The 26,796-nt window shown below is 46.6% G+C and overlaps 1 protein-coding gene across 1 annotated transcript in view; it reads right to left on the bottom strand.

Moving 5' to 3' along the window:
- Window positions 1-212: 212 nt before the first annotated feature.
- Window positions 213-26,796, bottom strand: part of LOC134017273 (anosmin-1) — a 35,251-nt gene continuing 8,667 nt past the window's right edge. Inside the window, exons 3-14 of the mRNA XM_062456734.1 lie at window positions 15,558-15,620; window positions 15,005-15,227; window positions 11,645-11,829; window positions 11,136-11,265; window positions 8,292-8,497; window positions 7,076-7,220; window positions 6,708-6,854; window positions 4,367-4,455; window positions 3,048-3,219; window positions 2,675-2,895; window positions 1,470-1,611; window positions 213-1,348 (exon numbers count right to left, since the gene is read on the bottom strand). Of these exons, the coding sequence (XP_062312718.1) occupies window positions 1,290-1,348; window positions 1,470-1,611; window positions 2,675-2,895; window positions 3,048-3,219; window positions 4,367-4,455; window positions 6,708-6,854; window positions 7,076-7,220; window positions 8,292-8,497; window positions 11,136-11,265; window positions 11,645-11,829; window positions 15,005-15,227; window positions 15,558-15,620 (1,782 nt within the window). The 3' untranslated portion in view covers window positions 213-1,289. The remainder of the gene's footprint in view (window positions 1,349-1,469; window positions 1,612-2,674; window positions 2,896-3,047; window positions 3,220-4,366; window positions 4,456-6,707; window positions 6,855-7,075; window positions 7,221-8,291; window positions 8,498-11,135; window positions 11,266-11,644; window positions 11,830-15,004; window positions 15,228-15,557; window positions 15,621-26,796) is intronic.

Below are 26,796 nucleotides of genomic sequence, written 5' to 3'. Positions count from 1 at the left end.
TGCTAAGCTCTGAATGACCTGTTTATTTAGACTGCTGGAGTGCGTGTCTCAGTCTCCTGGGCAGATCAGTGAACACACTGTGTTAGGAGTCTAGCAATATGGGCGTTCCAGCCAAAACAAGCAACAGCATCTGCCAAATAACCTCATGCTCAGAGAGTACACTGAATTTTGACGGTTCATAGACTTTCGATCAAGCAAGAAATGGCAAAGGGTATAGGTTAAGGATTATTTTTTATTACTTAGCAGTTTGTACAGTTTCTACCATGGAAAAATAACATGTAACATAAGACTGTATTTACAATTCCATTTTTACAAAATGTCTTTACAAGATGTTTTGCCAGTTCAAAAACTCTAAGACTAAAACACACCAAACACACACATCCACGCACATCCAACACAAATCAAACTTTGTAATACACACATAAATAAATATAGACATTCACTGACTGTTTCACGACAAATATTTCTACAGCCAAGAACATATACAATTCCATCATTTGCAAACAAAGTTATAATTTCATTAATAAACATGACATATTATTCCCCATATAGTTCTCTGTTAATTAGTTAATGCTAACATATTCAAAAGAGGTAACACAGAAGTATTTCATGCCTACACAACACTAACATTTGTCATGCAAAACCATTACAAGCATTCAATTTGAAGCTGGTAATTCATTTACAGTAAAAATCAAATGTACTTCTACATGCAACATACTATGAGAATTATTTTTTGGATTAAACTAGACTGGCTTTAGTTACATTATTCAACAGCACATACTGTATGCCTAAGCGCCCTCTTTTGTACTTGGGAAATCAAAATAAATAGGTGAAATCAAACTTTCCTCACTAGATGAATAAATGATTGTGTTTTACAATTGTACGGCATTTCCTCCATTCATATCCTCGGTGTATTCAAGGGGTATTCAATCACACTGCCAACATCTTTCACTGACATGGGAATCAATTTAGCATCATACTGTTCTTTCAATTAGGGTGTAACAGTTTGATGGCTCCAACACAAACTTTGTCCTACAGCCCCAAACGATGAAATATAACAATAAGAGAATGGCCCTAGAGTATGTTTCTGACTGTGCCAGCCCCCAGTCAGTAGGTGGTATCACAAGGGACAGCTACAGTTAGGAAGAGAACCTATAGCACATAAGTAGGGGGTCAGATCAGAATCTGGTCTGCTGTGTTTGTTTGGTTCCACTCTCTATTCCCTTCCTGGGAAACGGCGCTGGTAGACATTGGATCTGCTCCCAAAAAGATCACGCTAGCCAGGCCTTTCAATGCCTCTCTGCTGACGGCTTCTGGTGGTGTGAGTGGTGCTGCCTGAGTCTGGGTCCTACAATGCACAAGAAACACATCTTTTTTAGTTCGTAGTTGGGTTTTTTTAAGTCGAAAGAAAAGTAATACAACGGCTATCCAGTAACAGTGTTCAAACCAGATAGAAAGTTACTGCTTACGGTGTTGCAGGACGGGTAAGACACCGGGAGTCTGGAAAGCCTTGACAGTAGCAGGACCCTCGCCTGCTGTTGTGATGACCTGCACCTCCAGTCTGTAGTATGTGGCCGGCCGCAGGTTGGACACCACCAACAAGTTATGGTCCTGGTTGGGGTTAATCAGAAGATGGCTTGGATGAAACGTTTACACCCAGTGAACAGGTCTGCAGATTTTGACTGTCAAAACATTGCTGAACCCACTGGTGTAATCCTGGGAGGTGTTCCTTCCTGTGCTCATGTCTTTCTTTCTTTCTTTCTCTCTCTCTCTCTCTCTCTCTCTCTCTCTCTCTCTCTCTCTCTCTCTCTCTCTCTCTCTCTCTCTCTCTCTCTCTCTGTCTTTCTTTCTCTCTCTCTCTCTCTCTCTCTCTCTCTCTCTCTCTATCTGCAAAGGTGGACTTTGTTCTAATAAAACCTGTTTTCTTTTTCTTCCAGCCTATAGTTGTATGGTGGTGGGGCCCTTTATTTATAGATCTGTCTACCTCGCTGGGCGGCGCAGACAGTCCTAACGTGTTGTTGATAGAGGAGATTATGTAAAACACTGGGTTTTTCTGAGCTCTCACAGAGGATGAAAGAGGTACGAGGGAAGGTAGAGGAAAAGTGGGAGGCGGAGAAGTTCTACCAGGAGACAACACTCCGCCTTCAGATCTCTCCTTCCCCTCTCTCTCTCTCTCTCTCTCTCTCTCTCTCTCTCTCTCTCTCTCTCTCTCTATCTCTCTCTCTCTCTCTCTCTCTCTCTCTCTCTCTCACTCTCTCTCTCTCTCTCTCTCTCTCTCTCTCTCTCTCTCTCTCTCTCTCTCTCTCACTCTCTCTCTCTCGTTCTCTCTCTCTCTCTCTCTCTCTCTCTCTCTCTCTCTCTGTCTGTCTCCCTCCCTCTCTCTCTCCGTCTGCAAACCCCAGCCTATCAGGAGCTTTATGTAAAGAGGCCATCACTGTGTATCCTTAAAAATACCTCCAATGTTGACAAACACTGCATAATGAAACACTGAAAATTTTGTTTTTCAGCAGTGGAAGAAAGCACCGTTAAGTAGCACACAGATGTTTTTCTGCCTGTGCTTCCTCCAAAAACAAATGACAGCATAGACATATGATGATGATATGAGCTTTATCTTTTCAGACAAGAGCAAAGGTGAACAGTTATTTGTTTTGAAAGTGACTGAGAGTAGACATACTGGAGGGAGGATCTGGGACTGCGAGATGATGCTGTTGGGAAGGCTGTTTTGTCGGCTCTCTGTGGTGACCTCTGCCCATGTGACCTGGAAGCCTGTGATTCGCTGATGAGCCAGAACCCTGGACACTCGCCACAGGAAGTTACCGGTGATGTTGCCCTCGTGGATGGAGAAAGAGGCTGTCAGATTCTCTGGCTTGGCCAACACCTTGGGAAGACCAGTGGCTGAGGAAGAGACAGCAATTAAAAAAAGAATCATTTTTAGACATCTGTATTCATCTGAGGATCTATTCTCATCAACATCACCATCAGGGCGCGGGACCGATGCTGATTAAATCTCAGGCAATTGTGTCTGGCTGTTTCTGGCTGTGTCTCACCTCCCTCCCCAGGGCACGGGATGTGTTTGTGGGTCTTGCTCCTGATGGTTGCGCAGGAGGGGGTGAGGAAAGTGGTGCTCTCGTCCTTGGCGCGTCTCTTCGACTTGAGCATGTGGACGGTGACTTTGTACTTGCACGAGAACAGCAGGCCTGGGAGGTTGATGTAGTTCTCCTGAGCCAAGAAAAAAATGATTCAGCCCTGATGACTTTGACATCATGTGGCCCAGGTCATGTCCCTTGTGGGCTACACAGATAATTAAATACACAGAGCCAGGGAGGATTGAATTTCCCTCCCCAGCATGTGGAACACGCTCCACATTACAGGAACACTCAGAACACTCACATGGTTAGGGTTAACACTGTTTCCCCGTACAAACACTTCTATGTAAATAGCCATTCTCTTTGTAGGGGTTCCAAATGTAACACATAACCTATTAGAAACCGAATGAAGAGAAAAACAGCTGAATGGATTTCTGTGTGAATTAAAATGAGGATCACATGTAAATCAATGTTGATCGATTCTTTCCTGTTTTTTAAGGCTGTGGACTAATACCGTTACATTATTCAGCCATTGATCTTTTAAAAATCGCCTCTTGCCTCTCTTTTTGAGGAAAAAAGAAATGTTTTGCTTAGTCCAAGCTTTAGATCTCGCACTGGTAATTAAATGGCTCCAAACTAATAGCCAGAGTTGGTGTGTTTTTTTCCCTCCTGATATGAAACAGCTCTGATTAAATCTGAATGAGGCGCCACATTCACACACAGGGGAACGAGGAGGAGCGCTGCTTTGGAATACTTCCCAGTGATCTATAGAAAAAGGATGTGCATATCCTAGCAACCGGAGATCAGGTCCCAAAAGAATGCGTTGATTGCCAGGCCTCTGCCATCCTGTATCAGCCTGAGTCCAGCCAGCCAAGCCCTCAACCCCCTCCTCCTCCTCCCTCCAGATCCCCTGGACCCCAACCCTGCTACCCTCAAGAAATGCCTCTTCAGCCTAGACTCTCATGCTGGGGGTGGGGGTGGAGGGGGGGGGGGGGGGGGGGGCAAAGGCCCCCCATTCCCGGAAACATTGTTTTAGTAAATTTATTTTACGGCCCAGCAAACCACATGCTTGACCACACTGACTGAGTCATAATAATACAAACAACAGTGGTTAATTTGCCCAGTGCACAGCAACACACCAGGGCCTCAGACTCTCTGAGTGGAACTCTTTTCATTAGAGCGGTTGGCCTTGATTAGGACCAGACAGAAGAAGAGCCACGGAGCTGTGTAGTCGCTAGATGGTATGATCACTGTTGGTGAAAGAAGGACGTGGGACGTACCTGTGTGACAGACTTCTCCGGTCCCCTGGTCTCATTGTGGCTACAGTACTCTGGAACCCACTGGACATGGTATCGGCTCACCGTCGGGTCTGGGGAAGAATGAGGGATGAAGGTAGAGAGAGAGACAGAGAGGGGGGGAAAGAGGTAGGGAGAGAGACAGTGAGAGGAACAGAGAGAGGGGGGAAAAGGGAGAGAGAGACAGAGATAAATAAATCACTCAGCCCGACCTACGGTATGTCGGCATAAAGTACTACAAAGCGCCTGATAAGAATGATTCAATTTCAGACATCATAATTGCGTGTGCAGCGAAGTGATGTTATCTGACAAATCAAAACAACTTGGATGTCTAATCTGATCAATTCTCTGTATCAGTTTGATTTTGTCTATCACCGTCACCGACCGTCATAGACGCTAAAAGTTTTCATGTGAATATAATATATGTGAAAATCGTCCTATTGAATTTCTCCAGTAGCTATGCTGCGCAGGTCTCAACCATCACATACCAGCTTCTCTCTATAAACACTCCAGTACACAACTGTTGAGTGTAACCATCTAACTTGTGCAGCAGCAGGCAGCCCTGAGTCTGGGTACACCAGCAACATTCACTTCATTACGCTACACCAGTACCTCATTGACTAATCAGCAGTGTTTATGCTCCTGTAACCCCCCTCCCCCCCAACACACCCTGTTATTCTACTGGATTTATTATTCATCTAGCTGCGTCGTTTGGATGTGAAATGATACCACTCCGATTAATAATTGAGTTACACTGTGTTAGCCCTTGGCAGGGGCCCGGGTTGCGGTGAGGAGATAAAAGGGGTCCTTTGAAGGCTTAGACACGGATCTGGCGCGCACAGCCTCCGAGCACTTTGGAAGCAGAAGAGAGGGAATTACGAGGAAGGGGGAAATTGGGAAAAATAAACAAGATATGAGAAGCCGGGTCTGACATGGGAGGGAAGTGGTATGTAAAGCAAGAGCAGGAACATGGAAATCAGGTAGAGAGCGGCGCGGAAGACTTGGATAAATCATGACTGGAAACTAATCTCTGAAGCGTCGCCGACGCTGCTGGACTGCCTATTGTCTGTGTGTCGGACAGACGGTGATACGTTATCTCGGTGTAACAGACCCTTCTGGGTCCTCTGGAGGCGGCCCAGACAGTCAGGTCAGAACCAACTCTGGGATCAGGCCTTTGCTGCTGCTCTGGCTCACAGTGAGTGGATGAATGTTGCAATCAGGGTTAAGCTAACCTGTCTCTCCCTCAATCAGAACACACAGGACTGATGGGAAACCTGAGCCGGGACACCCAGGCACTACAACTCCCAGATCCAGCTGTCTGTTTACTGCAGTGGAACATGGGTGGTCAGGCTCGTAGGCAGAGTGATCCATCAGCCCAGCGAGGTGCTGTGCCCTCACTGCAAGACCAGGCCGGCAGTCAGTCAAGCCACAGGATCTGGCCCTGGCCCCGGCCCAGTCAGTTCAATGCACTCCACAAGACTCTGGGCTGAACAAATGCCCAACCCAGTCACTATCACTCAACCCCTGGCAACCTCAAGCCCAGCCAACTCTTATAATGACTCTGGACCAGGAAGCATTACCTCTTCTTTCTCTTAATCTCTCTCTCTCGCTCGCTCTCTCTACCTCTCTTAACACTCTCTTTCTGTGATTCAGCAGTGAGCCTCTCCATCACTACCACCAAGCCTCACATTCAGCAAGGCTGTGCATTCTTGACTCTGCCTTGTGGAGCTTGGCTTGGGCGATGACATATATTAGTAACATAACATAGACCAGTGAATGGAACTTGACAGGCTTCCCTTGGTGCATGCCTTTCAAGGTTTCCACTCTGGTATTAATGGAAGGGCCGGGGCTAGGGACATATGCTGCAGGGACAAGCATTCCAACAGGTTTTAACCCTTCGACGTGCCCTACTGCCTGACGTCAGACCTTGTAAAAACCCAAATGGACTGTTTCAGCACTAATATGAGGGAGGGCTTTGTACGGGAGGATCTATTAACTACAGCTGTCAATAAACCCCATCACACGGGCTTGGCTCTCTGTGTTTATTGTTCTTTAGCAAACAGAGCCTCCGCTGCACCCGGCCCGGTGCAGATTTACACCCACTCACCCGGCACTCCCATTACCCCCGTCACAAAGACACATTGTTTCATTTATTTGATCTACAATATCCCATGCCGTTTCTTTCTAAATGAAACGTCCACCGTGTAAGTCATTGAGAATCATATCCATAACCCTGCATTGATTAGGGGATAAAAGGAAGCAGGATGATGGATAGGACCCGGGGTAGTAATTACAGTAGAATGGAGACCAGGCCAGGAGCACATACCTCCTCTGTTCTTCCAGTAAACGCGGACCTGCAGCAGGCCGTCCTGGTAGAAGGGGGTGCCCACCTCCAAAGGCCCTGCGGGGCGTTTCCCCAGGGTGGAGGCAACAGGCAACATCTCCTCCTTCCTTGATTTAGACGCCAATTTAACTGGGGAAGAAAAGAGTTGAAGAAGTTGGGTACAACAACTTCACATTTATTTGGCATACTATCCTTTACCGGCCTTTTAATCATGCAATAATGATAAATATACAGTGCATAGAAGGATATTGGATAGAAAACTTTAACCGCGAGCATAACGAGATTTCAACTGAGGCTCAAAGGACTGGTTGTTTTCTTTCTTACCCCTACTCGAAAGCGGCATGCCTTACCCGAGTCCTCGTTCTGGCCTGTGGTGAAGTGAAGAGAGGCCTTGGAGCTCTTCAGACGCACCTGCCCCCAGTAGGTCACAGCCTGCAGCTCCACTGTGAAGCTGCTGTTCGCCTGCAGCCCCTCCAGGTCCACCCAGCTCTGAGCCTGCCGACACACAAACCCCATCAGGACCCCCAGACTCAGCATCCTGTCTCACTCCCAGCCTCCAAAACCCCAAGGTTCTCCCCACACCCACTTAGCTCCACCAAGCCAGTCTGGAGGAGATGGAGCGCTGATCGGGAACACATGTGCTTGGGGATGCGATGAGCGCAAGGAGACAATGCACAGGCCCAGAGGCTGTGGGCTGCGTGAGGGGGATGTATTATCACAGCCTCCTGGGGCCTGGTCGCCTTGTGTTTGGCTCCCAGCATTCCTCCATCAGCATGGGCTTGATAGGCCCAGCTTATTGACTGGCCTTGTTTTTACATTCCTACATCAGCAGGTTGCTTTCAAAGCCCTGAGGTGCCAAAGTGGAAACCAGTAGTACATGTGTCAATAGGTGTCTGATATCTGCCACCTCACTCACCTCCATGGCATACCATCTGTTACTGATCTTTAGAACCAATTCTGGATGGGACGCTCTACAGACAGTATTGGTCTCACTGTCTGGACATATACGTTTGTGAAAATATTATATTCTTTAAAGCAATATTGTCTTTGATATAAGGTTTATTTCTGTCCAGTTCCTGGGTCAGAAGTATTCTAAATAACAGTAACTTTAACAAATATGCATCAAGTTTTCCAAGCAACACATTACATAATTCATCTCGCTGTAAATGAGGCTCAAATGATTTGTTGTGTTTTCTTTCCAAGTTTAACCATGCGCTTAAGAGAGCTTTAATTTGTATAAGGAAATAAAACAGTGAAAAGGGCATTGTGTCTCGCTGTGTGAAGGATGGCTTTAAAAGTTTGTTTCATCCAACATGCAGCCTTTCATTGTTTATCCTATTTCCCTTTGTGTACTTGTGGTTCACATTCGCAGTGTTGAGGCTGGAGGACCAAGTCGAAAGTAGGTCTGGAGCAGACAGAATTTGTTCTGGCTCAGCTCATCCAGACTCAGAACAGGTCCAGACCTGGACCCAGACCAGACCCAGACCGGGTCCCAGGCTTCAACTGGAGGAGACTACAGCTTCCATCAGCCCTATCCACACCTCGGAGAGACAGAGAGAGGATTACCCCATTGGTCGTCTTTCTTCTCTTCTTCTTGGATGGTACCAAGGACTTGCTGGCGACAGTCCAACTCCAGAAAACTTTGTAGTGATGGACAGGGATGTCAGGCTCCTCTGGGAGGGTCCAGTTGAGGCGAGCTGTCACCAGACCATCAGTACCCTGTGTCATGTTGGTAACACGCAGACTGGTGGGACTGGGAGGGGCAGACGGATCTGCAGACACACACACACACACAGGCAAAACACACACACAGACACCAACACACACACACAAAAAGGCAGAGTCAGACAGCAGCCCTCACTCCAGCTGTTCTGATTTAAATAGAGACTAAGCCTAATAGGATACATAAAAGGCTATTGTTTCTAATGGATGACAAAGAATCATCTTGAGCTGTTTTCGCTTAGCAAATTTGAGGACAGCCACAAATACAGTCTGCATCAGACATGACAGCAACATGTTCCTGCAGTAAAATGGAGAAATAGCCATCTGTCTATCCATACTTGAAATGAATAACCAATTTTATCTTCCATCGACAGGATTCATTACTAAACTGGATATCATGATAGGCGTTTTGGTTATTTCGTGCTACAAACCCGGGTAAATCTCTCCTGGTTTTAACAGCCTCTCACTGCAGCTGAGAAGGAGCCGTTGTGATGGCGTAGAGTAATTAGTCTTACATTGACAATCTGTCACGAAATGTTATGACAGGTGTCATGTCATGTCTATGACAGCGCTTCACGGGATGGAGACGGGGTCAGGGGTTAACAAACACATGCTGCTCACTTTGACTCTACCCCCACATTCCATCCTGTCAGAGTCGCTACCTAACCAGTGGGTGTCAGCATGTGTGTCCGTGTGCACTTGCACATGGGTGTGCGTGTGTGCGTGTACGTTTCCATGTGTGCAGGTTAATGCGCGAATGTGTGTGTAGGAGAAAGTGAGAGAAAAAAAAGAGAGAGAGAGAGAGAGAGAGAGAGAGAGAAGGAAAGAGAGAAGAGAGAGGCTTTGTAAGCCTGTTTTGAAGCCAGCCAGATGGGCTGTGACCTGGGCTAGTTGCCGGGAGGCTGCCGTGCGCAGTGCTGATGTCAGCCTGGCCCCAGTCTGCAGGACTCAGGAGGACAGGGCCACATGCCAGAGCACAGGGAATCAGCCCATAATGAGAAAATGATCGAGTCTACAGCCCAGTTAGCTCATCTCCCCCTGCCTGCCTGCCTGCCTTCTCCCACCTGAAACACATTTGAGGTGGAGCGAGACTGGAATTGGGACGCACCATTTCAGAGAGCTGGCTAATGTTATCCGAAAGATAAATAAGCAGGCAGTTTTTTGCAAATTGCACCTAACAAAGTATGGCGGTGCGAAATTGCAATCAGATGATGTGGCTGTGCTATGTCAATAACAATGGAATGACAGAACGGCTGAGTTCTCATCAAATCCATGACAGCATCCATCAATCCATCAATGTCCGGGCTCTGATTGGACTGATTGAAGATCCGTTTCCAAGCCCTGCAGCAGAGTGCCGGTCCACCTGGTGTCTGGCTATGTCAAACACACATCCAGAACACTCAGGGGAGCTCGTGTATTAATACCGCTGACAGGGAAGGTCAGCCAGCATACACCACCAAACACATTAAGACTTCTTAGTCCTCACATGAGCCACAAGATAGTGTGTGTTTTGGGTCCCCTGTGAACATTCCAGTATTTAAGATTTTTTTTTTATTTAGGAATTCAAACTGAAGACCAACACACAGGTGGTCCATGACACGTGAAGGATTTTCGTTCTGGCGATGAGGCGACATCTGAACTTTTTCTGAGCCATTTCAACTCAATGCAACTGAATTGCCTGGCACACATGGCCCGGTTTCTTATTGTCAAGCTGAACAGATGTTATCTGCTGTAAATCAAATGAAATCTAGACACACACAATATCCCGTTCATAAACCTGTAATTTACAAGAACTCATAGAAACAAAAGCTTGGCACTTTAACAGTTGCCATCTGCATCTGCAGTACACGGCTATTTAGTGTCATTCAACATGGAACACTCAGAGCAGCAAGGAGCCAGCATAAGCTGCCATCCTGAAGGTCTAATCTGGGCCAAAGATCTGAAGCAGGCCTACCTTACCTCATTCCCACATGCAGTTGAAACCTGCAATATCCTAACTAATTCAGACATATTACATTTTATATGACCGTAAAGAGGGAAAACCCCAACTTTGAAGACTTAAATGAAGATCTGGTTGCAAAACAGAGAATAAATGCTCTGCTGGTAGAATTCTTTTTTTTATGAGCTGAATTACAATTTCTATTACACTCTTTATTCAAGTTTGGGGACATTGAAGGAGAAATGCTGAGCAAACTAATCCTATTTAGTGTTCAGGATAGCTAGGTACTGATACAAATGCAGTCCTTTCAAAAGCTTATGCTAAGCACTGATGGATTGGAGTCATCCAGCGAAAAAATAAATCATATAGGCCTAGACTTTCTGCTTGATTCAAGCAGGATCTGAGCTGTGTACTACAGCAGATGTTTAAACCTGAGAACCGTCAAAGTTACACAAGAATAATGTTTCTCAAACCTCAATGTTTCGGCATTGTGCTTGTGCATGTCTGATTCAATTTCAGAAAAAGACAGAGTCACACGCACACAGACACACATATACACACATCTCATGAGCATGTGTAGCTAAAGAGGGTAATTCAGGCGTTACTGAGGCAAATCAGCTTGTAAAGTTGTGTCCCAAAGGCTCCACCTGTTCCAAGGTCTTAACTGTAGCAAATGGGGAGCGTTGGGTGTCAAACAGGAACTGACACTCGAGGAAGGGCCACACACACGCACACAGACACATACGGACCTCTGTGTGAGCGGAAGTGTTTGCTGGGGGCAGTGAAACCGCGGGTCCCGTGAACATTGACGGCCGCCACTCTGAACTGGTACCATCTGGTGGCTCTGATGTCGGCCAGTTGGACGCGCTCCTCTGTAGTCTGTAGGGACAGATGGGGGGGGGGGGGGGGGGAGCAAGCCCACAGGGGTCAGGGATCACGCAGGGTCATAGCTCGTGCAGCCTTTGCTGCCACATCAGTCATCTACATGTTTCTCTTTGGGGGAACGTTCAAAGACACGGTGTCTGTATGGAATGTGCAACCGTGTGCTACAGTCGTTGAGTGAGAGCAGTGATTCCACAGCTGTGTCATACCCGCCACGCTTTTAGTCGACGTGTTTGTTATTTTCCAAAAAGGTTACGATGACCCCCGTCAGATGGAAGTAGATCAGAGGGATAAACAATGGGACTGTGACGTAACACGCTGGCAAGACGCGCATCCCACCAGATGTGTTCCAGAGGGCTGGAGCGGCACGCCTCACCTGTGCCATGGTCTGCCACTCGCTGGCGTCGTCCTCACTGGGATGGATGCCATAGTTCCAGCGGCGCTGCACCACGTACAGGACGGGCTCCACCGAGATGTTGAACTTGGAGGACCAGCGGATGTCCAGCTGGCCTGACGGCTGCTCATGGAAGACCAGCTCCTTCCTCGGCTTCAGGGGAGCCCCTGTGGGAAACACATAACAACTTCCTGTGAGCCAGTGGCGGCGGTGAGAGGACATGACATCATGATGGTGAGGTGTGCCAACAGATAAACACACACACGCACCCAGACACAAGTTTCAATCTAGTTGTATCATTGTTCCACACATTCAACCCATTCAAACTCAGTCAGTGTACCCATGTGTGATAAATTAGAGATTTATTAAGTCCAGGATGGAGTGTAAGTGTTCCGCCACGACAGATTAACTCTCCCTGTAGGATTTATGACAGTTTACACGTAGTGAGTTGTTGATTGAGAGGTGGGCGGAGTGATAATGAGATGGAGATTGCAAAAAAGCGGTTTCAGGAGTACAGAAGAACGCCGAATAAATCGCACAGCTCCCTATAAATTACTTGGCGGCTCACAGCATTACTGAGCACCACACTCCTGTAGCTGCTTTGCATTCACAGCAATAAACTCAGCCTGTGGTGCAAACAACACACTCAGGTTATCAGGAACAGCGTGTGCTGTTAGAGAGGGGGGGGGGGTTGGGGTGTGTCTGTGTGTGTGGGGGGTGATCTTGTTATGTCTCTATTCAATCTTCTAGAGGCCTCTTGATGTGATTGATTGATGCACATAAAGATGGAGTCGGGTCCATTTTCCAACCACATTTTACGAAGCCATTTTTGTGTCCCACAGATAACAGGTCTGTGTAGGAACAGCTGTGTCCCATTGTGCCGTGGTTTCACAGCTCTGGCGCGTGTGTGTCTGTGTATTTGTGATACCCCCTAAACACTCGAATACACACTTTTTGGACACGCTTAAATACAAACACAACATTGCGTCTTTCCTCCAATCAGACTCATCTTTTGTCTGTGCAGAACTCTTCCACACACACACACACAGACAAAAGGAAATCATCATGTGGGACAAAACAACCAATCCTGAACCTTTCTACACCTCCTCCCTCATGAAAATGAACTATTGGCTTGAGATCCTGTCCAAGAATGGTATTTATAGTGTTCATCTTTCAATGACCACACGCCTGCTCTCCTGTTTCCAATCCATGATGTAACTCCTGTTGAACAACTATCAAGAGCGGAGTGCCAGTCCTACGTCATGAACGCGCCAACAAAAAGTTGTGTGTTATAATTCGACATACTCACGCACACGCTGTCATTATGACCTTTCTAATAACAGGAACCGATAAATGGGGGAGGAACATTTCCCAAAACACACTTCAAAAGTTAAAGAATTACAATGTTTTCCCATAAATCCATTTATCCAATAATGGCTGCATCACACAGTCCCACGGTCCTCTCTGTCAACAAGGGGGATGATGGGGCGTCCAAGTCTAATGACTTTCTAGTGACCAAGTTACTGTGGTGGATTCACTGTTGTCAGAGGGAGGGCACTTATAAATGGAGACTGACAGATGGACGCGTGGATGTGGGTTGAGAAGAAGAAGAAGTTGTAGTCGACAGAATGCGAGACTGAGCCGGAGAAAGATGGACACAGAAGGAGATGGAGAGAGACAGAGGGAGAAAGAGACAGAGAGATAGAGGGAGTATAGGGTCTCTCTGAATGAAACAAAGGAAAGAGTGGAATTTTAATAAACAATACTAAATAAACAATAACTAAAAGGAGAATTATCACAAATTCACACAAGAATGCTTTTGTATCCCACTGAAACCCCTGAAAAGTCTTCATCTGCTTCACCATCTGCTATGTTATACATATCCTATTAAATATTTCACATCGCAGCATGTCTTTGAAAACAAGTAGAAGTGGATTGTGTAGATGTAAGGGGAAGAGCTCCAGTTCATATGGAATAAAAACCCAGTTGGGGGTCCTTGGTATCTCTGTTTAGAGAAGAGGTAGCAAGCACAAAGGGATGTGCTTCGTTCATCCTGCCTATACTCTGTCAAGGACACATGCTCACTGGGGACCTTCTTCACCTGCACAGGCACACACACGCACACACAAACACACACACACTCACATCTGAGAGTGATCTCAGCAGTGGGAAATGCTCCATTTTGCACCACTCGTGTTGGGTAATGGCTTCCAGCATTGTGGATCATCCTGAACACACTTGTGCACACACAGAAACAATTACACTCTCCAAACCGTGAGCACATAATTAGACCTTTAACACTGGAGATTAGGATGGAAATTATCAAGAGTTTGACCGCATGGGTATCTAGAATATGGGCAAGTGAGAGATCAATCCTCGGGTAGTCAGACTGTCTGGATGGCATTAACTGTCAGCTGTGTCTCGGTGTGGGTGGCGGTGATTGAGCGAAGACATCTCTGTATTGAATGAGTCTTCATTCATCTGCCTACGTAGTCATGGCTATTCATCTCCCGGCCCTGGTACGGCACAGAACCTGCACCTTATTCATTCTCATCATTCACTTCTGAGCATATATCAATTTAAAAGTTTGCTTCAAAACACACACATACACACACATACACAAAACAGTGGCTACGCGCTTCAAAGTAATCACCGCTCCGACTGCAGTGGTTCAAAGTTAAGAGCCGGCTCCCATCTTCTACTGATACCGGCCCTGCACAGCCTTTGTTATGGCCCAAGGCTGTTGGCCCCAGTTTCCCGACATGACAAAGAATGGAGCTCCAGCTTTTATCTCCCGGTGGGGAAGCAAGCACTCGTCTCACACAATGAGGGCACGCTCAGAGAACTTTCCTCGGGCTGGGCCATTAGACAGGGCTCCTAGAGCTGGAGAGCATGTGGGGTTGTGAAACACCTTCAAGGTGGTCAGGAAGGTATCTTCACCGCTAGGGGGAATCTGGAGATGTTTGTGGGTGCCCATCATTCGCAGTTGGGAAGTGAACTAAAACGACTCTCATGTCAGGAACCTTTAAATTGGCTTAAAATGATTCTACACTACACAGGTACTATACAGTGTTCAGTGTACATGGGTGTGCCAAAGTGGCCGATGTACTCCTGGGTGGACTCGTAGGATTTAAATGTTATTAATGGGTCCACTGAAACAAGGAAAACTGGAATCCTAATACACTCAAACTTAATACATAATACACCTAATGCTGCTACAAAAAAGTGTGAATTTATGACGGAAAAGATAGCAGAAAGACAGGCCACGAACGACGGAAGCCACCGTCGAAGGCGCCTCTGAGGCGAGCCAGGTGACCGGACAGGTGGCCTGCGAACATGTACCTTTGTAGAGGTTTTTGGGCTGCTGGCAGGTGTGTCCACAGCCGTTGGAGCAGCACTTCTTCACTGTGGAGCACTCGGCGTCCTCCTCACAGCTCTCGACGCACGCGGCGGCAAAGCCACTGGCCTTCTCGGGGGCGGGGCAGTCGCCCTGCTTCACCCCCTCCACCGACTTCAGGAACTCACAGCTCGTCAGACACTCGTAGTGCTTCTTGGGAAAGAGGGGCTGGAGGGGGGCAGGGAGGACGAGGAAGGGGAAGGGGGGGCGGACACAGATGGGAAAAATATATGTCAGATCATTTTTAAGTTTAGGGCTGCCAGGCCTTGAACAGGCAGGTCAGTGAGCTAACAGGGAAAGTCCTGTTTACATTTCAGCTTATGACTCATTTGAGTGGTGAGTAAGTTAAACAGCTTTGATTCAATTTTAGACAAGAGTGCCATTACAGCACAGAAAAATACCCACTTCACACTCCCCTCAGAGTTTCCCCCTTCTTACAATGTTCCCTCTCTGGAGGGAGTACTCAAACACTTGAGGTCTGAGGCGATGGTGACATACCTCGCATAAGTCCTGGCACTGGTTCTCCTTCAGGTCCCAGGATTCCTTGCAAGGCTCCAGGCACTGTGAAAGGGAGAAGGGTGTCAGCGCTTCAAAGACTCAGTCACATCAAAGAAACCTAGCACACTGGAGAGGTGCTCTCGCTCAGACAGCCCGCCTAGCCCGCCCGCCCGCCTGCCTGCCTGTATGACAAGTACCTCTCCCAGCCACTTCCCTGGCAACTACACCGCAACAACCCGTCACACCTCTTTGACACAGATGCCCCGCATACCTTCAAAGAACATAAACAATTTCCTACAAAAGGAGTTGCGGGCTAAAAGGGGGATCATTGTGAATGGAGTAAAGCACACCGGTGCTTTGACTTCGAAAAAGAAAGAAAAGGTGCATTCTGGGGTTTTGTCTGGCCCTGGCCTTGACAAATTCCTTCTCTGATGCATCAGCATCAGCCCCCCCACCGCCCCCACCCACCAACACACACACACACACACACTCATGTCTGAACCTGATACAGTCTGCCACCGGCACAACCTTCACTCTGCACCGCCTTCAGTACAGAGCCGAGAGGATGCTTAATAGATGATACACCCAGTTAAAAGGTTTTTGGGATTCCCTTTTGCAACACGTGGAACTGATTTACTGCATCAGTTTGGTGTTGGCAGAGGATGAAAGACGAATTCATTGCGACTGCTGCCAGACTCATTTAGCCAAACCTATCGGATGGTCAAATTGAAATGAAAATATACCAATATGCTGAAATTCCTTTCAACGTAAATACAACAACTCACCCTCAACAAATCAAATTCAATGATGGTAAATGTTATAAAACATGAAACTTCATGCATGTCCAACAAAATCAAGGCAATGCCACCACAGTAAAGGGCAAGAATTCAGTCTGGATTCAGAGGATGGGGCTTGATGCGTTCCCTCTGCTGACTGCTGGCTGCTAGCGGAGACAGTGAGGGAGAAGAGGAGAGGAGAGCAGAGCAGAGCAGAGCAGAGGAGAGGAGAGCAGAGGAGAGCAGAGCAGAGGAGAGCAGAGCAGAGGAGAGCAGAGCAGAGGAGAGGAGAGCAGAGCAGAGCAGAGCAGAGGAGTGGAGAGCAGAGCAGAGCAGAGAAGAGGAGAGCAGAGCAGAGCAGAGGGCTCCCAGAGAGAAACCACTGCTGTGCTGCTTCTGTTCACCGTCTGGGACAGGCCCAAACCACACCAACCAGAGACCTGCCAAAGCTAGTCATTCAATTTCGCCTCCTGCACCAGCTAACAGTGATGGAGTCACAGCAGCTAACTTTCAACAGTCTTCACCACATTCCTGCTTTGGGAAAGTTCAACATGGTTGGTCAGTGGGGGGGAATCGTCTCTGATAAAGGAGAAACGGGTACTGCCTGGAGAAAAATAACGAGGAGGGGAGAAGAAGAGAGAGGAGGAATATTTCTGATGTGAACCATGGGCTTAAGAGGCTTCTGGATGCCTTACTTCAGAGAGATCCAGACCAAACCAAGAACGGCATATGGAAACCCAGGAGAAAACATTTCTCTGGCGTTACAATCTGCGCCCATGTCTTCATAGTACAGTCAGTGCATTCATCATAAGAATCAGTTAAACGCAAAGTTGATGTAACAAAATTACACATCTCAGTCAGGGAGCCGAACCTGTGTTTATGAGTCTTTAATTAGCTCATTAGCAGCCTCTGTCGTTATTATGCCATTGCCAGTGAAAAGTTTATTTGCTTTTTATGGAGTGAGCAGGACGGGCACACGTTGAAGCTCAAATCTGGCTTCTGGTGAAACATGCTGCAATCAAGGCCCTGCGCTCGCCTGCCAGCTCTCAATTACATGCTGTGGTGTGATTCTCCCCCAGTCTCGCCTCACCTCGTTATGTCTCCCTGTGTCTTGTCGCTGGGTCGCGTTTGGCTCGTCTGGCCGATAAAGTGTTAAAACGGCGAGATAATAATAGTCACTCGGGGTAATGCAGAATAGTCTTCACTGTGTGACTCAGCCTTCACTGCTGGAGAATGTATCAGTGTCAGTTCATAACGACCCGGCAATAAGTTATGTTGGTCTAGGAATCCAAGACAAACCCACTCCAGGCTCCACCGAACACCACAACTACAACCTGAGACTGAAATAACTTTGAAAACATACGAGAACGGGAAGGAGTCAAAAGGTTGCGAGGATGCCATATTGAAAACCACCGGTGTCCTCAAATGAATTTCAGAATTCCCTCCACGCTAGCCTGAGGGAAGCGTTGAACACTTCCATCTAGCTCCAGTGTCGGTAGCGGGTGGCAGGCGGCCAGGCAGGTGGCAGGCGTCCAGGCGGAGGGCAGGCGTCCAGGCAGAGGGCAGTAGCAGCCCTGGCAGAGGCACCGTGCCCCATCTTCAAGAAGCACCATCCTGGAACAATGAGGTGTTGAAGGAATGACTTCTGCTCCATCAGAGTCTCTAGGAACCTCCGCCAGTAACCCACACGTTAAAGCCCACAAATCCCTTCTACAAATCACTGAACATACACTCGTAAGCCTCAGGATCAGGCCCGTTTTCCCATTCAAAGATCTTGTGTGCGAGGAATGAATGCATTCCATCGTTGGGAGAAAAAAAAAACGGGGGCTATTCTCATAGGATGGCGTCTCTGTGGAGTTGAGCACACAGCCAGATCTTTAGAGAAAGTGAAAATGGATTAGGAACTTATCTCGAGATGCCTGAGCTCGCGTGCCAAGCCACGGTCATTAAGATAGTGTACTGTACCACGCGACGGGACGTTGCGACACAGATCAGAATGCTTGCTCTGTGTTTCCAGACCCACCCTCTTCCCATTTTTCAGCCTTACCCTTAATTATTAACCCTTGAAGCTAGTTTTGTTCACATAACAAACACACACACACACACACAAACACACACACACGCGTGTGCAGGATGCTGATTCACCAGAAGGTGATATCTTAGGAATGTGTTCCCTTGTTACAATTTTCTTAAGGGAATGGATATGTTGTAAAAAAGGGGTCATAAAATGTAAGCGTTGGAGTGGTCTGTGTGATAGTTCTCCACAGGTGTGCTGATAACTGACAATCTGTCAGCATTTCTCACCAGCCACACCCACAACCTGACATTTTAGTAGGAGAGGAGGAGGGGTTTAACGACAGATGTCTTGCCAAAGCAAATAGAAGAGCCTGTATATAATTACAAAGGTGCTCTCATCAATCAAAAAAAACTGAGTGAATTTACACAGTTTCTTGCCAATTCCAACAATATCAGGTGCTGTGACTCTTTAGCATGGGCAGAACCATTGGATTTTAGCTGGGCAAAGAAAGCATGTAACAGGAGACACATTCTAATAGGGATGGACATGGTACATCTGTTAGTGTGGATGCCAGCCTGACATTCTCTTCAAGCAAATCTCTCAGTCTGGCAACCATGCTACCATCTGTTGGAATAACAACAGCAAACCATGCCATTCTCCTATGAGTACTTAACATATTTCCTCACAATTTTCCACAAATTTATCTTGAATTGAATGTTTTCACTCTCAGATGTAAACAAGCACGTCTCGCCATTTCTATGGACTTGGAGCTGTTTGCTAACAGTCTCCCGACAAAAGCGATTGTGTTCCCAACTCTCTCTTTTGTGCTCTTATCTTCCTCCCCAAAAGTGACACATTCTGCATGACTAAGTAGGGCCGTCCATGGGGCCTTTTCACTCCCCATTTCACGCTGTAATAAAACTCAGCAGTTGTTGCACCGGGGGACCCTGAAAGGCTTTCTGTGGGGCCGATGTGAGAGTCAGCCTGAATGGCTGCCAATGCCAAGAGCTCGTCCTCAGTTTGTCACGGCCAGGACACAGCAGAGGGGTGGTGGGTGGGTGGCAGAGGCTGGGGCGATGTGGGGGAGGAGGGGAGAAGCAGGGGGAGGGGAGGGTGGTTCTGCATCCTAGAACTCACTTCCCCTGCGGCCGGGTCTTGCTTATCTCTGTCCATCGTTAAAATCTTTTTTTTAAAACACTACCCAAAGGGGACAGCTGGAACAACATAAACGAGGGGAGAAATCCATGTACAAAATGTCACAGAAGTGTTTTGCTTCAGTTAATGAAGCATGAACTGCTACCAGGCAAGATTGCCCCAGGCCTTACAATAAGCACTGCAGACATAATAAAAGTGGGAACATAATTCATACTAATGTATCGCATAGGAGACTTTTTCCCATACAGCCTGAGCCTATTTGTACAATCATGCGGCTGGATCAGGGGAGATGTGTGTGGCTTTTCCGTGACAGATATGATGGATGCTTTCGTTTCATAAATGCTCACATCTATCAAGTAAATACAGCATTTCTACACATGCATAACCGACGAGAGAGTTTTCTCTGTACCCATGAATTCTGCTCTAAAGTCACCTAAGCATAACTTTCCAAAGCTCCACTTGCCTAAGTTTTTTTCCACATCATCTCATGATGTAAGAGATGGCTCCGGCACACAGAGGCTATCGACCCAGGGCCTGAAGTTTGATGTCAGTGCGTGCCTTGCTCCCTGGGCGGCAGGCAGGCGAGAGAGCGTAGGGACCAAACTCCTCTGGGAGAGGCAGATATGAGGGAATCTCTGTTGTTGATCACACGCTGTAAATCTCACCTCCTATCTCACTGAGTTATGGGCTTTTTCTGCTGCCCTGGCGCTTTTCACGCACACGGCGACCAGACTCAATTACTCCGGCAGCTTCGAGGCTGCTCATATTTATCGACCCATCCAGGAGCTGGTCACCAAACCTTACTTTAGTTCTGGGTTTAAACTGCTCACTCACACGTTTTCTCTCTTCCTGGCATACTCACTTCCTTTCTTTCTCTCTCTAATTCTCTCTTTTTCTTCTCTCCCTCTACTCTTCTTTTTTCTTTTATTACTCACACTTTCATGACCTCACCCACTCGATCTCTCCCTCTCATCTTCGCCTCTCCCTGTCTCTTCTCACCCTCTCTCCCTCTCCAACATCCTCTCTACCTGTCTCTTCTCACCCTCTCTCCCTCTCCAACATCCTCTCTCCGTGCCTCTTCTTAACCTCTTTCCCTCTCCTCTCCCTCTCTTCCATCCTCTTCTCCTCCTCTACCCTTCCTCTCTCCCTGCTTCTTCTCCCCCTCTCTCCGTCTCCTCTTCCCTTCTCTCTGCATCTTCTACCCCCTCTCCTCCTCCTCTCTCCCTACCTCTTCTCCGCCTCTCCCCCTCTCCTTCATCACCCCACCCCAGTTGTGTCTCAGAGGCATTACTAGGAGCCCCATTACTCTGGATGGTTCCCCTGTCATCCCCCTGTTTCTCTCATTCTTATTCGTGGCACAGGCCCCACTTCAAATTGCATTAGAGAGAATTCAGAAGTCAGCTTGGTTTCCATCCAAATCCATATTCAAGTCGAGTGTTTTATTTCAACCATGTCCCGAAAAAAGTTCTTTTTAAACGAGCTGCGTGACATTTTTCAAATGCCTTTCTCTTTTGATGCACTCTGGGAGTATCATAACACGAGGTCCCCACATCAAGGAAGTGGAAACATATTTCATCACGTGTCAGAGTTGTGATCTGAATAAGTATAAAATAATATGTTAATACGCCTTTCCAATATGTCTTTGACTTACCATTAATTTTCATAGGATTGTAAAACTGTTGCGAATAAATCTGGGTGGAGTGGCTGGGTGCTGGGTCGACTGCTACAGTAAACCTTTCACATAATACTCAGTGCTCTGTTTGGTCTGCTTTCTGGGGTGTGGCCATACGTGAGACTGCCAGGTTGTCTCTCTGTGCTCCTAGTAAACCAACACAGGTGTGTATGTGGAGGACAGTGAAGGCATGCTGCCACCCTGGAGTGGATTATGTGCTTCAAGATGGAGGAGACAAAGACAAATGAACAAGAGTGTTCTAACTTGAAATGCGATTCAGAACCACCTTTTTTTCTCTTTCCTTAAACACACACTCACACACAATCACTCATCTTTCGCCACAGCTTGCTAAGGTTGATTCAAACTTCAAAAGCGTCTGTTGGTTTTGTGTTGGTTGAGTTTACCAAGGATACATGACTCACTGTGTCTCTTTCTACCCTGTCATGGGTTCACAACCCAGAAATGTAATCATGGGGGCATGTCTCTCTCTCTGTAACTTCCATAGTTTACTTTAGTGGAGGAAAATATACGTTTCTTACATATTTCAAACATCTTTGATACTTTTAATTACAGATATTTGTAGGCAAAACCTTTTTATATATACAGTAGTCGTTAAAAAAATCCTTGGAAGCAGAAAGCAGCTAAATGTTCCTGTCAAAGTTTTATTACTGCCTATTCATTATTAATGTTACAATAATTAAAGGCAAATGGAAATTATTTCCAGTCAAGTGACATGTAAACACCTCATGTCCAATTTTGATAGACGTAATATTAAATTGGCCAAATACCTTCATACTTTATGGCCTGGAAACAGTAGTAATTAAACAATTCCCTGACTTTCACACCAGGAAAAGCGATGTTGATTTCCATCTTTTTTGGGCTGGAATTGATAAGGCTAAAGAGCAGCAATTTTGTTCTTCAACAGGAGCATGATATGGCGAGCAGCAAAGCAGGTGGTGTCACAGACATTCTTTGAGTATCACTTTAATTATTAATTTAAATGCAGTTGAGGGAGCAGACAACAAAGAGCCTAGAAGGAATCTGTTGCCAGAAAGCGAGAAGGGAAGGAGGGGGGATGGGGGTGGCGGGGGGGACTGGCCATGAATTATACATACACCCCACAATCAGAAATGCCTGCTTTATTTATGAGCTGAAAAAAAAGAGCTCTGCCAGTATTGGGCTTTGTCTGCTGTGGAATGCAATAGCTGTTGCCTTAATACTTCATGACTCTGTTTCAGCAGTCCACCTAACCACACACAGACATCCTTCTCTACTCACTAAAACCAGTCCATCACCTCATGAGACACAGAGACTGTCAAAGCAGCCGGGGGGGGGGGACTCCACAGGTCTCCTCCATTTGATGTTGTGCGACAAGGGACAAAATTACAGTGGGCCGTAATCGGAGACCCCGGCGATCACTTTTCTCAGGGTTCGGTTTACATTTCATGACAATAAGAGCCAACAGGATGTTTCCGTCGTGCGTCGGGTCAGATTCACGATAAAGACACTGTTTGTCCTTTCACTGTGGAACAGCCTGGGAAACACAGGCCCTCAGCGCTGTTCCCCTCTGTCCCACGCCACGCTGCTCTCCATCACGTCGCTGTTCCCCTCTGTCCCACGCCACGCTGCTCTTCATCACGTCTGATTTAGAAGACCAACTCCCACACGTCTGCACTTCTCCGAGCGATGACACCAACCGCCGCAACGACACAATATTGATGGACACATGAAAGCAGAGTTTAGAACGGGATCAAGCGCTAATGTGTTTTCCCAGCAGCCAGCTCTATTGAGACTTCTTAAACACTAATAGATTTATGGTTGTGATAACCGGGTCAAATTTTTTCACAAAGAAGTTAAAAGGGAAAAAAAAGGCTTTCGCTCTTACGGCCAATTCTCCTTTGAGAATTGACGGGATAGCAAACAAATGAACTGTTGCTAACATTTTCCTGCTGTCCTCTGCTGCACGGGGCTGTGAAACCGTGTAGCCTATGGTCTCGAGCTCGCTGCGATATTAAAAAGACAGTAGGGATTATTTGTACCATCAAGTGGTCTGACATCTGGGTCAACAACATGTCTAACATGACATGTCTTCGACGGGAGGCAGAAGGAACTAATCACATGCAGCGGTCACATTCCACCAGTATCTGCCTTTGTTTATTTGAGGTTGAGAAACACTCCACATCCACTAATCCCACTCAACCTGCCCCCACTGTCTCCTGCTAGCGAACCCTTATGGGAGCGGCCCTCCTTGCTAACCAGGGCTGAACTGCATCACCTCCTGCTAGAGGGAAGATAATGAGGAGCGCTGTGGTAATCTAGAAGACATTCCTCATGGTGGATCAGGGTGTCAGGCTCCTCGTTTTCTCCATATGTCTCACTGCTCACAGGGGTCCTGCTTTACCCAGAGGGCCACAGGGCAAGGCCAGGGCCAAAGGGCTCAGGATTTACACTGCTGTGTGTTTGCAAGGATCAAACCAGAGCTTAAACCGGGATTAATTATTTTTTGATTACAGGCAAATTCGCCTTGGTAAATCCTAGATGTGTAAATTACTCTGCTGACAGACTGACCACAAGGCCCTAGATTACATAGGAGCTAAGAGCCACTGAAGGTTCGACACCATTCTTTCGATCCCTTCAGCCATATCACAGAGAATGCATGTGATTTCACAAAGCTAACAGCTAAAATGGCAATGTTTTAGATGTGATTTGATTGAACCAATATCCCCCCATTAAAAAAACAATCATTTGAACAAAACTGAGCCTAAGGCAAGTTCCCTTTTGTCAATCGATGGACCAAATAGAATAGATCCCATTTAATTACCAAACAGCAATGTCCTTAAACTCTTTCAGCTTGTGAGGTCTCTATGAGGGTTCACATAAGAGCAAGATAGGGAGGGATTTCAAGATGAGCTGAGCTTGTGCGTCTTGGTAAATTGACAGAAAAAGAGCCCAGAGTTGCACTGACTCAGTAGGAGCATAAGCAGTTGGATGAGAACAGATTGCCTAGCTGTGACTGTTCCGAGCAGCTCTGATTACAGTAATCCTTCCATGGACACCAGGCAAATTAAAAACCATCTGACATTTGATGAGGAGAGGGCGTGAAATCGGGGGTTGCTTTGAAAGATTATTTGGGAAACTAAAACCTTTTTTTTTCAAATTCGAAACAGCTAATACATGGCTGAAATGCCCCTAAAAAATGATGGCATAATGCCTGTTCTTCTAACTGCTGCTTTAAAACAGCGAGAGTGAATAGCTGCTACCTCACTAGAGGAAGTCTAGCTAACCTCACTTTTATCATCGTCATTACAGTTCAGTCCCAGGCTATCATCCCCGGTGGAGATGGAAGGCTGTTCAGTCTCCTCTCTGCAAGGGTTGCTGGTCTGGTCTGGTCTGGCAGAGGGGGTTCGCTCTCTGCCACCCACCATGTGAATAATGAGCTCCACAGATAGCAGTCAATGGAGCAACCCCCCTCAGCCAATGAAACTTAACAGCCATGTCCAGATCAGGTCTGTCCTGCTGGGACTGACCAGCCTTGCTTCATACTCCTCCGCCACCCACACACAAACACTCTCTCACTCATACACAGACACACACACGCTTTCTCACATAAACCCACACACAAACACTCTCTCACACACTCTCTCTCTCTCTCACACACACTCACACACACTCTCACATACACCGACATACAAACACTCTCTCACACACACACACACACACACACACACACACACAGTCACACACACAAACACCTCTCTCATACACTAACACACAAACACTCTCTCACACACACACACACACACACAAACAGGCCTCAAACTCATACAAAAAAGAGCTTAGCCTGAGTTTCAACCCTGAGGTATGTGCTCCTCTTTCTTCTCTTCGACAAGTAAGATCGAGAGAGTCGCTGTGTGGAAATGTGAAATGAGTTGCAGATGAATCAATTGTCAGTTTGGGATCCAATGGTCGAACTAAGCACATCCCTTTAACCTTTATCAAAATATATAACAAAATATCCTTACAAAAGACAGTGGGTTGGTTCAGATTTGGCCTGATGTGTCCAGGCTATTTCTAGTAGTGCTGCCCTACACACATCAGAGGTGTCCAGTCTGAGTGTTAGGCCTCAACATGACCAAAAGGGGCTTTGAAGTCTGTCCAAGAACAAAAAATGTGCCATGCCCTGCCATAAACCCTCCACACAGAACCTACTTTATCAGGTCTTTTCACAGCACCACAAAATATACTGCCCTGCGGGCCAAAGAAAAGATGACCACACAAAGACCTTAGTAACTTGCCATGACACACTCTTCAAGTTTGAAGCCAACAAGGAATGTGATATTTCCCCCAAGCTCTTACTATTATTTTTCTTTTTAATGAAGATTAATGCAGATTCATGACTGAGCCAGTGCTACCAATTAAATTGTATTGGACTGATTGACCTAGAAAAACACTACTGTTGGGGAAGTTGAACGTTTTTGGGGGGCGTGAGAAAATGAGGGGGTTGGAAGGGGGGCTGAAGACAGGCTTTGAAAGACACTTTTGAATGAGAGACATAGCTTTTCAATGATTAGTAGTCAAGCAAACTGCTCCAAAACCTTAGTCCCAAACATAAAGGTTGAGGCACATGTGAAGCAAGAGAATGAAATGACATTGTATAGTCTTATTTTTAATCATTGTACTATGTGTGTAGTGATTGGTTGGAAGAAGCACTTCTAAAATATCTCAATAGGAACACCTGGGGCATTTCAATTCCAAAAAGGACGCACTGCCGTCAAACAGCTTCCTCTAAACAATCCTGCTTCCTAAGGCTTTTTCTTTCTGCAAGCTCTTGAAAAAACCTTGTGTGTTCATGTTGCAGGAAACCTGAGAGAGGCAGCAGTAATCAGCCCACAGTTTAGAGATAGATGCTATCCCAGAGATTACTGCAGTAAATCTCTTCAGATTAGAAATCCACGCTTTCTAGTTCACTGGGAAATCTGTTATACTGGTCAGAAACCGTGCACAGAGGCATAACAAATGTATCCTAAAGCAGAATTGTATGTTTCTCTTCAGAAAATAGAAAAAATGTTCTTCAGACACGAAATAATTGAATTCTGGGTTGAAAGTCTGAGGAGGCCAACTCATCCAGGCATGAGACACGGCCTCTTTCTTCTCATACCCTTGGAGGACTTTGAGTAATGAAGTGCATTGCTTATTTGCAGACTGGCGTTTAGCTGCCTCGAGTCAATCGTAGCATTTGATTTGGAGCCTGGATCACACCCTTGGGGAAAGCTACCCAGTTATGTCAGCCATGCTCCAAATGTGGAAAGCGTTTTGGCTTGCTCTCTTTTCTTGCATATCCACAGACACACACAGACACACAGTCAAGAGAGAGAACGCCCTGTAGTTTTCAAAACTTTCTCCTCAAACTTCCACATTTCTCAAGTGGGACGCTATCAAAGCAAAGACAGAATGACAATAGCTCATACAAATGCCAGCGTCCCATGTGAATAGGGCTGGGCTGCCGGGCCACTGTTATAGCATGCTAATGCCTCCCCCATGCCGCACCGCGCGAAACCTCTTTCTGGTCCGCTGAGAGGGCAAGAGGGTTAATTACCATGACAATGGGGACACTGGGAG

The sequence above is a fragment of the Osmerus eperlanus genome, chromosome 3 (assembly GCF_963692335.1).
Source record: "Osmerus eperlanus chromosome 3, fOsmEpe2.1, whole genome shotgun sequence".
In the NCBI taxonomy this organism is placed as follows: domain Eukaryota; kingdom Metazoa; phylum Chordata; class Actinopteri; order Osmeriformes; family Osmeridae; genus Osmerus; species Osmerus eperlanus.
Note: the sequence above shows the minus strand (reverse complement) of the source record. Positions and strands in the feature narration are given on the sequence as shown.